The sequence below is a fragment of the Sminthopsis crassicaudata genome, chromosome 4 (assembly GCF_048593235.1).
Source record: "Sminthopsis crassicaudata isolate SCR6 chromosome 4, ASM4859323v1, whole genome shotgun sequence".
Taxonomy (NCBI): Eukaryota; Metazoa; Chordata; class Mammalia; order Dasyuromorphia; family Dasyuridae; genus Sminthopsis; species Sminthopsis crassicaudata.
In genome coordinates, this window is record NC_133620.1 from 307,313,086 (window position 1) to 307,325,908 (window position 12,823).

General features: G+C 35.5%; 1 protein-coding gene and 1 pseudogene across 3 annotated transcripts in view; both read left to right on the top strand.

The window, feature by feature from the left end:
- Window positions 1–12,823, top strand: part of LOC141541022 (zinc finger protein 24-like) — a 67,426-nt gene that overhangs the window by 20,527 nt on the left and 34,076 nt on the right. The window contains exon 5 of one of the 3 annotated variants that reach the window (XM_074265082.1): window positions 1–672. The exons of 1 other annotated variant lie outside the window; for it this stretch is intronic. In XM_074265082.1, coding sequence (XP_074121183.1) covers window positions 1–47 — 47 coding nt within the window. In that variant the 3' untranslated portion in view covers window positions 48–672. Of the gene's footprint in view, window positions 673–12,823 lie in introns of those variants that run through there. One more of the 3 variants, XM_074265083.1, reaches the window with a different exon arrangement.
- Window positions 802–3,517, top strand: LOC141541024 (PTB domain-containing engulfment adapter protein 1 pseudogene; annotated as a pseudogene).

Genomic DNA, 12,823 nt, shown 5'->3' on the forward strand with positions numbered 1-12,823 from the left:
GGTTTTCTTGTATCTCTACAGATGGAGAAGGAATCAGGTGCCAGTGAGCCATATTCGCCTTATCCATCAGAGAGAGACAGCAAAAGAGAAGAGTCTTGAAACAATGAAGAAGACCCAAGAAACATCGGGGGGGGTCCATCGTTGACTGTGCCCACCACCTGAAAGACCATGGCAGTTATGGCAATTGACTCATGGACATGAAAATTTGTTGATGAGACTGCTGCAGGACTTAAAAACAAGCAGGAATAATTGGATTCTCTAATACATAACAAGACTGTTGTAGGACTTCAGAATTTGCAGGAATCGTTGGATTCCCTGACACATGAAGTAAAGGACAATTGGTTTTGGACTATCTCTTGGCTGCTGAAAAGAAGTGTATGTGTTATTGTTATTTATATACCCTCTTTCTTGGACTTAAGGACATATATAATTCCTCATGTTGATTCATGTTGTTTATTACATCACTACTAACCTATGTTATATTACTATGTGCTTGTGTAATACCTCCCATGCTGATGGATTTATATATACCTGTTTCAAGTAAGACCCTTCTGTCCAGAAAGGGACTACCCCTTGCTTGTGAGCGTGTCTCTCTCTCAAATCCCTCTTTGTGGGTCAAAGACAGCTCACGTTTTCTCTTGAGAAAGAAATAAACTTTTTTCAGCATTTATACTCAGACTCTTGATTATCACTACCACATACTCCTATCTTGTATTCCTATTATACCAGCCCAGAAAATACTTGTCACATGCGATATTGAATGAAAAATACAAGCAAGTACAACACTGGGAAAATGCTGCTATCAAATGTGATACAATCTATATAACATCTAGTATCTCATATCCAGTTGAATTGTGCATACTCAGGGTAAAGTAAAAGAAAATCAAGCATTTATTTGGCTGTGCCTCATCATCATGAACTGTGCTTTTAGCAGGAAGAAAGATAAAACATGGATGCACACTCCTGAGGCATTATCAAAACATTATATTCCCTATAATGCAGAGTTTCTTGGCAGTATGGAAGTGGAACAGCCCAAAAATATCAAAGTTATGAGAGACACGGTTAGAAAATTAAAGTCCAGCACAATTGCCAGCTTCATAGGATATCATTTTGTGCAGATGATAAACTGACAAGAGAATATTTCATATGCAAAGATTCTGAGTCAAATAAGCATTTGTGCTATGTATTTGACAGTGAAAAATGCTGAAGAAATAACTTTTAACTATCCATCAAGCCTTCGATCTGACCTACAGGAAATTTCTAGAATTTGGAGGAAAAGATGTTGGAACAAGAAAACAGATTGCAGGGTTGCAAAAAAGAATATAAGAACTAGAAACTGAGAATACAGAACTTAAAAATAAAGTCCAGGATTTGGAAAGTCAACTAAGAATAAAACTCAGATATCAATATCTCCAGCAGCCAGTGTGACACCTAAATCACCTTCCACTGACATCTTCTATATGGTTCCTTTTTCTCCCATAACACCTCAGTCAACAACACCTACTCGAAATGATATACAGCCTCCTCCAGTACCTAGTCGTTCTACAGAGATAAAACAGGATCTTTTTGGAGCAGAACCTTTTGATCCTTTTAATTGTGGATCAGATGACTTCCCTCCTGACATTCAATCAAAATTAGATGAGATGCAGGAGGGGTTCAAAATGGGACTAACACTTGAAGGCACAGTATTTTGTCATGATCCTGACTCTTGTATGACATTCTTTTTACTCATTATTATTATAATGTGTAATATAAGTATTATCCATGTGCCAAAAATTTTTGGTTTTAGACATGTTAACTTCTGTGAGATATGCTTTGGTAAGACTTCAACATAGATGCAGTGTTGACCTGTAAAATTGTAAAAAGCCACATCTACATGTGAGCTATTCATTAAATTACACCATTATGTTCCTTTCTGCTTCTATTGGAGATAAATTTATACTACTAAAGAAGAGAGAGTTTCCTAATTCTTCTATTTCTGGGTTATAGGTTACTACCTTTAGAAACTACATTACCTTTTCTCAATCCATTAGGATATTATTGAATTCTAACTCAACTTAATACATATTTCCTGGTAGTTGGAAAGAAAAAGAAAGTGTCTAATTGAAAACTCAGGACTAATCTAGGCCCTTGAAAAATCTGACTCTGACTATGTCTAAGTGATACACACGTTTGCCAATTCAGTGGAAGGCAGCAATAAATTACTTGGTGATATGAGAGCCCAAAAGAAGTGGTTTAGATTTATAGTTAGCTTTTATGGCATTATATGGTTATAACCAATTATTTTACATATCAAACCTATGAAATCTTCATGAATCATGAGCCCTATATATCATTGTGTCTATTAGCTGCTTTTCATATCACTGGAAAATTTTACACTTTGAAATTTATGACTTCAGATCACTAACTTTCAGACAGATGAAATGATTAATGAATATTAATTGAGAAGATAATAAAAATGAATGTACTTCGAATATGTAGTGGTAAATATAGATGCCAGGACTCCAATTATTATATTCAGTTGTTTACTATATTTCTTGTTTATTTTAAAAGTAAAATTTGAATCAAGATCTTAAGAAAATATAGAAAATCATTTTAAAATACCATCTTATTTCAAGTGAAAGCAGTGATATTAAAAAGCACATATGCTTTTCTAAATTGGTAATAGAGAAAAAATATATTTGAAGATAGAGTCTGCATATATTTACAACACATCGTACCTCTATTTACTTTACAAAACATTTTTCTGCACCAAAGTAGTATGTGTCTTACTAGAATATTTTCCCTTGACAATGGTAGTGAATTTGATGCCTAGCACAGTGCCTTGCACATCACAGGCATTTTTATAAGTATTTGTTGAATTGAACGACTTTCAAATTCTTAATTTGATATGCCATAGTTAGTACTGGTATTTTAGCATCTATGAGAATCATTCTATATGAGTAAGTAATTATTATTAGTGATATGTGACCAAATTTCACTTTAACCTGATTTTTTAAAAAATAGAAATCATTATGTATAGACATGTAAGTTAAGTTTCTGCTAGTGTCAGAGTTAAAACTGACTTGGCTGTTTATATTTCATTAATCATTAACATGAGCATAAACTTATTTAATTTCATTCATGATTCAGTTATGACCTTATTCCTTGAAAATATTATTATTAGAGAGTCTTACACTTGCTTAAAATATATAGTAACTATAATAAACATACTAAAAATAAGTCTTATTAGGTTTCCCCTAATTCATGTTTACTCAAAAATAATTTAAAGATTTAATGATTTAGAAATAGATGGGTAGGGAGATATGTCTTCTCCCTAAAAAAGGTTTTCTTTTTGGATTCATGAACATTTGCTTTTGTTCTCTATTATAGTTTAAATTTAATCTGGGAAAACATCAACATTGCAGCATCACATTTCTTTGAGTTTTTAAATGTTTGAACGTGTATATGAATCTTCCTCTTTTGTATATTTTGTTCATATATATCACTAATTCCAGAGTAGTATATGTTTCATAAAAAGAAGTCTTTTTGTCATATAGTATTTTGGAATTTATATAATGATGTTTAGTAGCCATATCTTAATGGCTTTTTTAACAGATAGAATTTGTATTTTTATTATACTTTTAAAAGCTTTATGTAATAGGCATATATTTAATGTCCACTTAATATCAATGATAACACAATATGTACTAAGATGATATTTGCACATGTAAAGAAATTTTTCTTTACAGGTTTTTTAAAGAGTAATCAGCTATGAAAATGGCATGATTAATAACACATAACTGATCATTCAGTTAAAAATGCTTAATTTAGCAGTGCATTTTTAATGAAAGTTTTGGTTGAAAATGTATATCTTTGTAATCTCAATGGTATGTTTAATTTTGCCACAAATAAATGTTTTTAAGTTAAAAAAAAAAAAAAGACCCTTCAGTTCAGAGAAAACTTGCTAATAATATCTAGTTTGGTGTTCTCACCTCCCTGAGAAGTCAGATAGGGCATGATCACCTTCTGTTTGGTGTTTTTACCTCCCTTTCTGAGAAGTTAGAGAGGTTGTGACCATCTGTGTTCTAAAACAAAAGAAAGAGGGAGATGTAGAGGACCGGAATTACTTGAAACAAGTTACTTACAACAAGGTGTTAACTCAGGATGGTGATGTAATGGTTCTCTAGTTCACACATACTCATTATGCTATAATGATATAATTATAATAGGATATTTAAAGGCTGAGAGAACTGGGGACAGAGTCAGAGTGAACAGACTGTGAAGGAGATTATGAAGACTTTAGACTCTGTTCCTGACTATACTCGTGGTGACTATCCTGGTGAGACCAAGGCCCGTCTGGAAGACCTCCACAAACCTAGCCTGGACATTATAATTTAGATCCCAAAAAATTGATTCACTTATAGATGGGTTGTGAGTTTTATTCTGTTGTGTTTCAAACCTTCACCATCACTTTTGCATTTAGAAAGAAGTCTCATAATGGCTTCCCTTATTTATTTGTTGTCTTTTATTGCTTTATTTGTTTATCCTTATGTTTCTGTTGAGATGAAAGTAATTTCTCAAGTAATTTTCTTTCTAATGTTTCAAAATCATTTTTACTATTGAACATCCATCTTTTGTCACTTATGGTTAGACTCAAATTTTAAGGGCAGGTCACTTTGGTCTACATGTTTAGTTCTTCTTGTGAAATACATTACACCATCTTTCTGCATTTTCTGATGAATGCAACATAATCTTATTCCTACCTTTGAAAATCTTCTAGTCTCTTGCAGAATTTGTTGCTCTTAATGCAATTATTCAATTTAACTACCATCTGTGGAGTTTGAAGTTTTGTGGGACGTTTTGTTTTATTTTTTTCCTGGAATCAATCAATGAATTCTTTTGATGGGCACTTTGTTTTTTTGTTTTGTTTTGTTTTCAAAAGTTCTACACAGTTTTCTTGTATTATTTCTTGCATTATAGAGTTACAGATTTTTTTGTGTGTTTTTTTTGACATGTGTTTTAAAAAAATATCTGTCATCTCTTTTTATCTCTTTTAAATATGTTTTGCTCACATAGAGAGTATGTTTTAATGTCATTATTTCTTCTGCCAGTTTGTCCTTAATTTCCATGTATGTATTTCTTCATCTTTGTATTCATCTCTTTTACTTCTTCAGTGAGATCCTTCATTAACTTAAGTTTTTCTATTTTGCCAATTATTTCTGCTATGCAAGCCATAAATTCTGCTCTTTTTATCCTGTTTACTCTTTAAATCATTCAGGAACGGAATGCTGGCATTCTCTGCTCTGCTTAGAATTTACGGGGACCTCTGCCAAATCCATTTGGAATCATTTTTCTTTTTTAGCCCCATTTCTGCATAGATATCTGTACTACATCTTTGTGTTCATCTGGATACTTTGTATTCATCTGTTACTACATCTGGAGGCCATATTCCTTTTTTCAATTAATGTTTTCTCAGTTGACTTATCTATAAGAATATGTTAAAAAATTTGAATTTTTTTCTTTCTCTAGTAATTTCATTTTTTCTCTCCTTATTTCTCCTGTTGACTACTTTCTCATTCCTTCCCTTCTGGTTATGGTTTCTTCAGCATCTGGATCTGCCTCTTCCCATGCTGAGCAATTCACACCAGCCTAGTCTCTACCCCATGTGACTTCTATCCCCAGCTGGATGTTGAGCTTTTCCCCTCAAAGTGCTACAAAATACTTCCACTCCCACCCTCACAAGTCTTGTCCCCATTTCCTCAGTCCTCAGTTTTCTGGCCCTGAAGTACAGAGCATTGTTGCATTGCTGCTATCAAAGCTTGAACCAATTTCTACCATTTGGAGTCTGGATGTCCATAGTGCTGTTTGAAAGGGGCAAAGAGGGGGAAAAGCCTGGGGAAGTTAGGTCAAGGTGACTTGTAATGAGCCTTATTGCAAGTTCAGGCATGTGACCTTTATCTGCTCTGTTGCAGAGCTCCATCCTGAAACAAAATGCTACCATGCCATTCTTGCAGCCTGAGTAAGTTTTTGCCATTTGCAGTTCCTCTCTGTGGCACTGGGAGAAGGGTAGAAAAGGATTAGGGTGAAGAGATGAATAATACTGCAAGCCCATGGATTGGCTTTTGCAGCCTTGCTGCCAGGAGCTGGTTGAAGATGGAAGAGGAGGAAACATACTGAGTGAATGAGCATCAGGGTTAAGGAGTATTCTGCTAGTTATGAAATTTTTACTTTTGTGAAGATTCTTGGTGTCCTAGACTGTGGAGAGAGCTGAATTTGCTTTATCTATGATACAGAAAAGGGAGGAAGGAAGGAAGGAAGGAAGGAAGGAAGGAAGGAAGGAAGGAAGGAAGGAAGGAAGGAAGGAAGGAAGGAAGGAAGGAAGGGAGGAAGGGAGGAAGGGAGGGGATTAAAAAAAGGATATATGGATTAGATAATTACAAGAATTTAAGTGATTGCAATGTGCGAGGAACTGCATAAAATGCTGGAGATAAAATACAAGTAACCAAGACAATTCTTGATCTTGATATTTCTATTCTATTGCAAAATGATGAACATATAAAAGAGGGTTAGAAAGGGGGAGAAGAAGGTAAGACAAGATATGACATGTATGAAAATAGGAAGGGAAGTGGTGGAGTGGTCCTGTTTGCAGCAAGGTGAGAGTTCATTTCTTTAGGAGGTAGGGAGAGATGAAACCAGGGATAGAGCCCATGATTGGTAGGGAAATGGATTTGGTGATCAGAATAGTTAGGTAATGTGAAACCCCAGTTCTAGGTAGGATGCCATTTTCCTCATGTAATAATTTATTCAGATAATCCCTACTTTGTTCCCCATCTCTTGCTACCAATTATTTTGACCTCTTTGGGAATACATAACCTAATGGCATCACTAGGTCAAAGAGTAAAAACAGTTTAGTAATTTTTCATGTATAATTCCAAATGTTTTGGAATCAATATACTCTTCCCAAAGATCTTGCCCTCTGTCTTATTGTTCATGCCATGCCAAACCCCAATCTAAGATTGCTCCCACAGTCCCACTCTTATGCTTATGAATCACTACAAAGGAAAATTAACTGTACAAGCACAATGCAAATCAATCTTCAATAGGTTCTCATTGTGATTATCACATTTCCTGAAGAGGATGTTCCAAATCTTTGATTCTTTCCCTCATTCCACTTCAGTTTCAACATGTATTAAGAAGTCAGTGGTTTGAGAACAAATCGCTACATTTTAATCCACATCCCCTAAAACTCCTTGACATTGGCTTTGATATTTTTTTTAGTCCCTAAAAGGGTACTACTCAACCAGGTACACCAGATTGCTCCAGAGGCAACAAAACTGCTACACTGCTACAAACAAGATAAGAATATACACTTATTCTTATATCCAGGCTGTACAGGTATTCAGGAAATATTAGTACTTTTGGTATGAAGGCTGTCAAACCTTTTTCAAGGCTTTTTCCTATCTTTGGTGCTCATCTGATATCCAATTTTGGTTCCAAAAATCTGTCACATGTGCATCAGCTACATCCTGATGAATCATTTTGGCAGACACAAAAAGTAAGTTTGAGGGTAACCAAAGGGCATCAAACCCACTGGTGAGTTAGTGGGGTATTTCCCTTAGGGTAGATATGGAGGAATATGTTGATATGAACAGTTTATTCCAATAGCTAGAATGGTGGCAGAAGCAGGCACTGTGGAGTGCTTGGAGCTGGGTTAGACATCAGAAATGCCAAGACCATACAATGCATCCTAAGTCATCACTACATTGCTCACCTCCTGGTATGAGGAAGGGACTAGAAAAAATACCCTAAAATTTTGTGCTTCACCTTACCTAACCCTGATCTATTTACTGCAGCCGATGGAAATCCCATCCCATCTTATGTTCATAATACACACAGAAACACACACACGCAAATACACAAAAACTTTTGTGAAGAGGATTCCACTCACCCTTGATACATAGAATGTGTGCATGCTTATGGACAATTAAAAATTCAGTAGACCTGAAAGATAAACAGCTTTGGTTGTAAGATATCTCAGCAGGTATTGCATTCAAATAAAATCCCTGAGTGAAACAAGACTGACAAATGAAAATCAGCTTATTAATGTTGGAGCTGAATTTACATGTATAGAGTGATTGTAGTGATAGGGAGTACTAAGAAGCTGGTATAGGTTTCACAGTCAAAATTAATCTAGTCAATAATATGCCTCTCAAAAGGAGTGAATGACAGGCTTGGACAATGCAATAGCCACTCTCAGGACAGCTCCAATCTACCAGTATCAGTGTGCATGCTCTTACCATGACAAATCCTGCTGAGGTCAAAGAAAAATTTTATAAAGACTTGGAAACCCTCATCATCAATATGCAAGAAAAAGTTGAAATTTAATAGACTGTGTCATATTAAGGAAAAGACAAGGTGTGAGAATAATAAAGACTATGTGTGGTGCAGAGTGTTGGACTGATGATAGACATTTTCTCCAAGCTAAACATTCACATTCAATACATGGTGACTCCAAAGCAAGATGACTACCAGAAATGTGAGAGAGAGTTTCCCTGATTGTAAACAGTCTGATGTTAACTTGGAAGGAAAGCTGAGCCAAAACACAGTTGGCAACAGTGGAGCAGAAAGGGAGTGGGCTACTTAACAGAGATTTGGTGTGAAGTGCCACATTACTCATCACCACATACTCAAACATCAAGACTGTTTTGACAAAAATAATGGAGAAATTCAGACGCTGCTAAACAAAAAGTGAATTCCACGGGGTGTGCTAGTTCATCTATCTTTAAAATTGCATCATTTAATAACATAAAAAATGAAACAGAGATGTAAGATTTGGAACTCATTAAGAAGCTAATGATAAATCAGTTTTAACCTGAAAGTAACATTCCAAAGTGCTTTTATTATGCCATGAAGGCTATTTATGTCCCAAAATAAATATGGTGCATGTCAGCTACTTAGCACTGATAGAGCTACATTACTGATAAGGACATGATCCTGAAGTAACGGACTGAATGCTTCCATATTGTGCTCAACAGATCATCATCAACTAATACTGAAGTTGAAGTAGGCATTGGCCATTTCCCTCAGGTTGAAGTCAGTCCCTCTCTAACTGAACTTCAATTGAAAAAAAGGATTTGAAAGCCTTTGTCTCCTCTGATATGGCAAATTTCCAGGTGCTGATTCCATCCAAACAGATCTATAAAGCAAGGGGGTACTCTAATCATACAAAAGCTGACTAAATTTTCTGGGTTATATGGCAAGAGGAAGTTATCCCCAAGGGGTTCAAGGATGCCAACATTGTTTATCTCTATTGCTGGCAAGATTCTTGCCAGAGTCATCCTTAATAACCTGCAAGATAGTCATCTACCTGACAGCCAGTGTGGTTTCAGATAGGACCAAAGAATGGCCAATATGGTGTTTGCAGTCCAATAACTCCAGGAGAAATGCCAGTAACAAGATATTTGTACATGATGTTTGTCGATTTAACCAAGGCCTTTGATCCTGTCAGTCATAAGGTTTTGTGAAAGATGACGGCAAAGTTTGGTTGTCTGGAGAAGTTCATCAGTATTATATGTCAGTTTCATGACAGTATAGATAAGAAATGAAATTCCTAGCTTTCCTAATCACCAGGGAAGCAAAACAGGACTTTGTGCTTGCTTCCATGCTTTTTATTTTATTTTTTCCTTTTTTTATACATTTTATTTATTTATTTTTAATTTATGGAAGTCAAGAAACATTTCCATAGCCAGTAGAATTAAAAAAAAAAAAAAAAAGATGATTGTAAATGAAACAGTCTCTTCCTTTTTTTACATTTTTTATTAATTTTTTTTATTTTCAAAACATGCATAGATAATTTTCAACATTTATCCTTGCAAAACCTTGTGTTCCAAATTCTTTTTCCCTCCTTTTCTCCCACCCCTCTCCTAGACCGCAAATAATCCAATATACGTTAAATGTCTGCAACTCTTCCATACATACTTCCACAATTATCATGGTGCACAAGAATAATCAGATCAAAAAGGGAAAAAAGAGAAAGAAAAAAAGTGCAAGCAGACAACGATAAAAGTGAAAGTACATGTTGTGATCCACACTCAGTCCCCACACTCCTCTCTCTGGGCTCAAATAGCTCTCTTCATCACAAGAGCATTGGAACTGGCCTGAATCATCTCACTATTGAAAAAAGCCACATCTGTCAGAACTGATCATTGTATAATTTTGCTGTTGCTATGTACAATGTTCTTCTGGTTCACTTGCTTCACTTAGATCAATCAGTTCATGTAAGTCTCTCCAGGCCTCTCTGAAATCACCCTGCTCATCATTTCTTATAGAACTATTCCACAACTTATACATCACATAACATAACTTACTTAGCCATTCTTAAACATCCATTCAGTTTCCAGTTCCTTGCCACTATAAAAAGAGCTGCTACAAATATTTTTGCACATATGGTTCCTTTTCCCCTTTTTATGATTTCTTTGGAATATAGTAGAATCATTGATGGCTCAAAAGATATGCACAGTTTGATAACCCTTTGAACATAGATCCATTATTGCTCTCCAGAATGGTTGAATCAGTTCACAACTCCACCAACAATGTATTAGTGTCCCAGTTTTCCCACATCTCTCCCAACATTTATCATTATCTTTTCCTGTCACTTTGCCAATCTGAGAAGTATGAAGTGTCTTAGTTTGTATTTATCTGATCAATAGTGATTTAGAGCATTTTTTCATGTGACTAGAAAGGTACCATGCTTTTTAGCTGAATATCTTCTTCTTTTTTTTTTTTTTTTTTTTTTTGTATGAGAAAGTTTGTTTATTTATAATTTTTGACAGTATATATGCATGAGTAATTTTTTTTTAATAATATTATCCCTTGTATTCATTTTTCCAAATTATCCCCTCCCTCCCTCTACTCCCTCTCCTTGATGACAGGCAATCCCATACATTTTACATATGTTACAATATAACCTAGATACAATATATGTGTGTAAATACCATTTTCTTATTGCACATTAAGTATTAGATTCCGAAGGTATGAGTAACCTGGGTAGATAGACAGTAGTGCTAACAATTTACATTCACTTCCTAGTGTTCCTTCTCTGGGTGTAGTTGTTTCTGTCCATCATTGATCAACTGAAAGTGAGTTGGATCTTTATGTTGAAGATATCCACTTCCATCAGAATACATCTTCATACAATGTTGAAGTGTACAGCGATCTTCTGGTTCTATTCATTTCAGCAAGCTGGTATATCATCAGTAGTGGTATTGGATACCTTCAACAAAGATGAAACAACATCAAGGTCAGCTACTAGTAGCACGAAAAGTAAATTATTTAATATGAAAAGGCTACAAACAAGACTATAGTGATACATCTCTGGCTATACCAAAAAATAAAACTTCTACCTCCTTGTTAAGATCTCTATATATTAGAAATGAAGCTGATTTTGGATTTTACTGAAAGCTGGTAAGATATTATTTTGTTTTGATTAGGTTATGTGTGCCTACATGAGTCTGTCCAAATGTTACTTTGGCAATGAAGGCAAGAACAGATAATTGTATAATCGACTCCCACCCTTCTCCAGAGTAGCTTTGATTCCCCAAGGAAGGGAAGCAGGAAGATGTAGCCAGATACTTGGTTAATCTGACATAGGTAGCCTTGGGGTAGAATTTTATTTATCTGGTCCTATAAATTGTCTAGGGGAAGCAATATTTAGCTTCAAGCTACACTTGATCGCTATCCCCAAGCTATATATCTATGGTTTGATTCTTTCCCCATCTCATGCCAATTCCACTGGTCTGGGGGGATGTAATTTTAAGGTTCAAGCAAAGCTTCTGATAACTATTCCTTAATGAGGATAGGAAGATCCACAGTTCTCTATCTGAGGACTTCCTTCCCATCAAATACTGGTTCCAGAATGAAAACACATAACATATAGCAAATGAACCCATTTATTCAAATCAATAGCTGTAAAAGGCTAGAACTGAGCAAATGCACTTGGATAATGGAGCATGTGAGACTAATTGCCAATTGGACGGTTCTCTATTACCTTGTTTGAAGGTTGACCCTTCCCAGCTATTCTGTGCTGACTTGATTGGTGGGACAAAGAGGGGGAAGTGACGTGGAGGGGGTAGGAGGAGGAAGAGGAAATTGAGATGATCTCTGTCTCTCGTGGCCCTGGAGGGGGGAAGGTGTTTGTGGAGATTGATAGATCTAATCCCCTGATCTTGACCGGAAAAGATCAAGAATAAAGACGTTTAGTGATCCTGACTCCAGCTGATTTCTAGGAAGAGAGAGAGTTCCAGCAAATAGCAAAACAGAAATCAAAGAAAGCATAATATCCAAATATACATATACTAGACAATATAAAGAGTGGATGAGCTCTCCCTTTAGAAGAAGGATAACTCAGCCAACACAGTGATCTCACACAAGAGAAAATTCCTCAAAATCTGCAATATAGCAAGCTAAGAATAATGACATGATTGAAGTTCTAATTCCTTTACATACTGGCTTCCTTTAAAGTTGAGAACCTGTAATGACGGATCATTTCTCTCAGATCTTTCTTCTCCCCAGCCCTCACCAATTCTGAGTAATCAATATTCATAAATGAGTAACGAGTCTCATACAACTGAATCTTTGAACCAAGAGTTACATCACAATATTTCCTAAGAGGACCAAAAATTTCCCCTAAAACAAAACCAAAATACTTCTTTAAGTATTTCTCACTTGAGAAAACAATTCAAGGTCTCTTCTGATATTTGGCAGATAATTGTCTTTTATCCTGTACATAATAACTTTCTGTTACCAGGCAAAAGGTGAGAGAGAAGTCTCTTCTTCTAAAGTC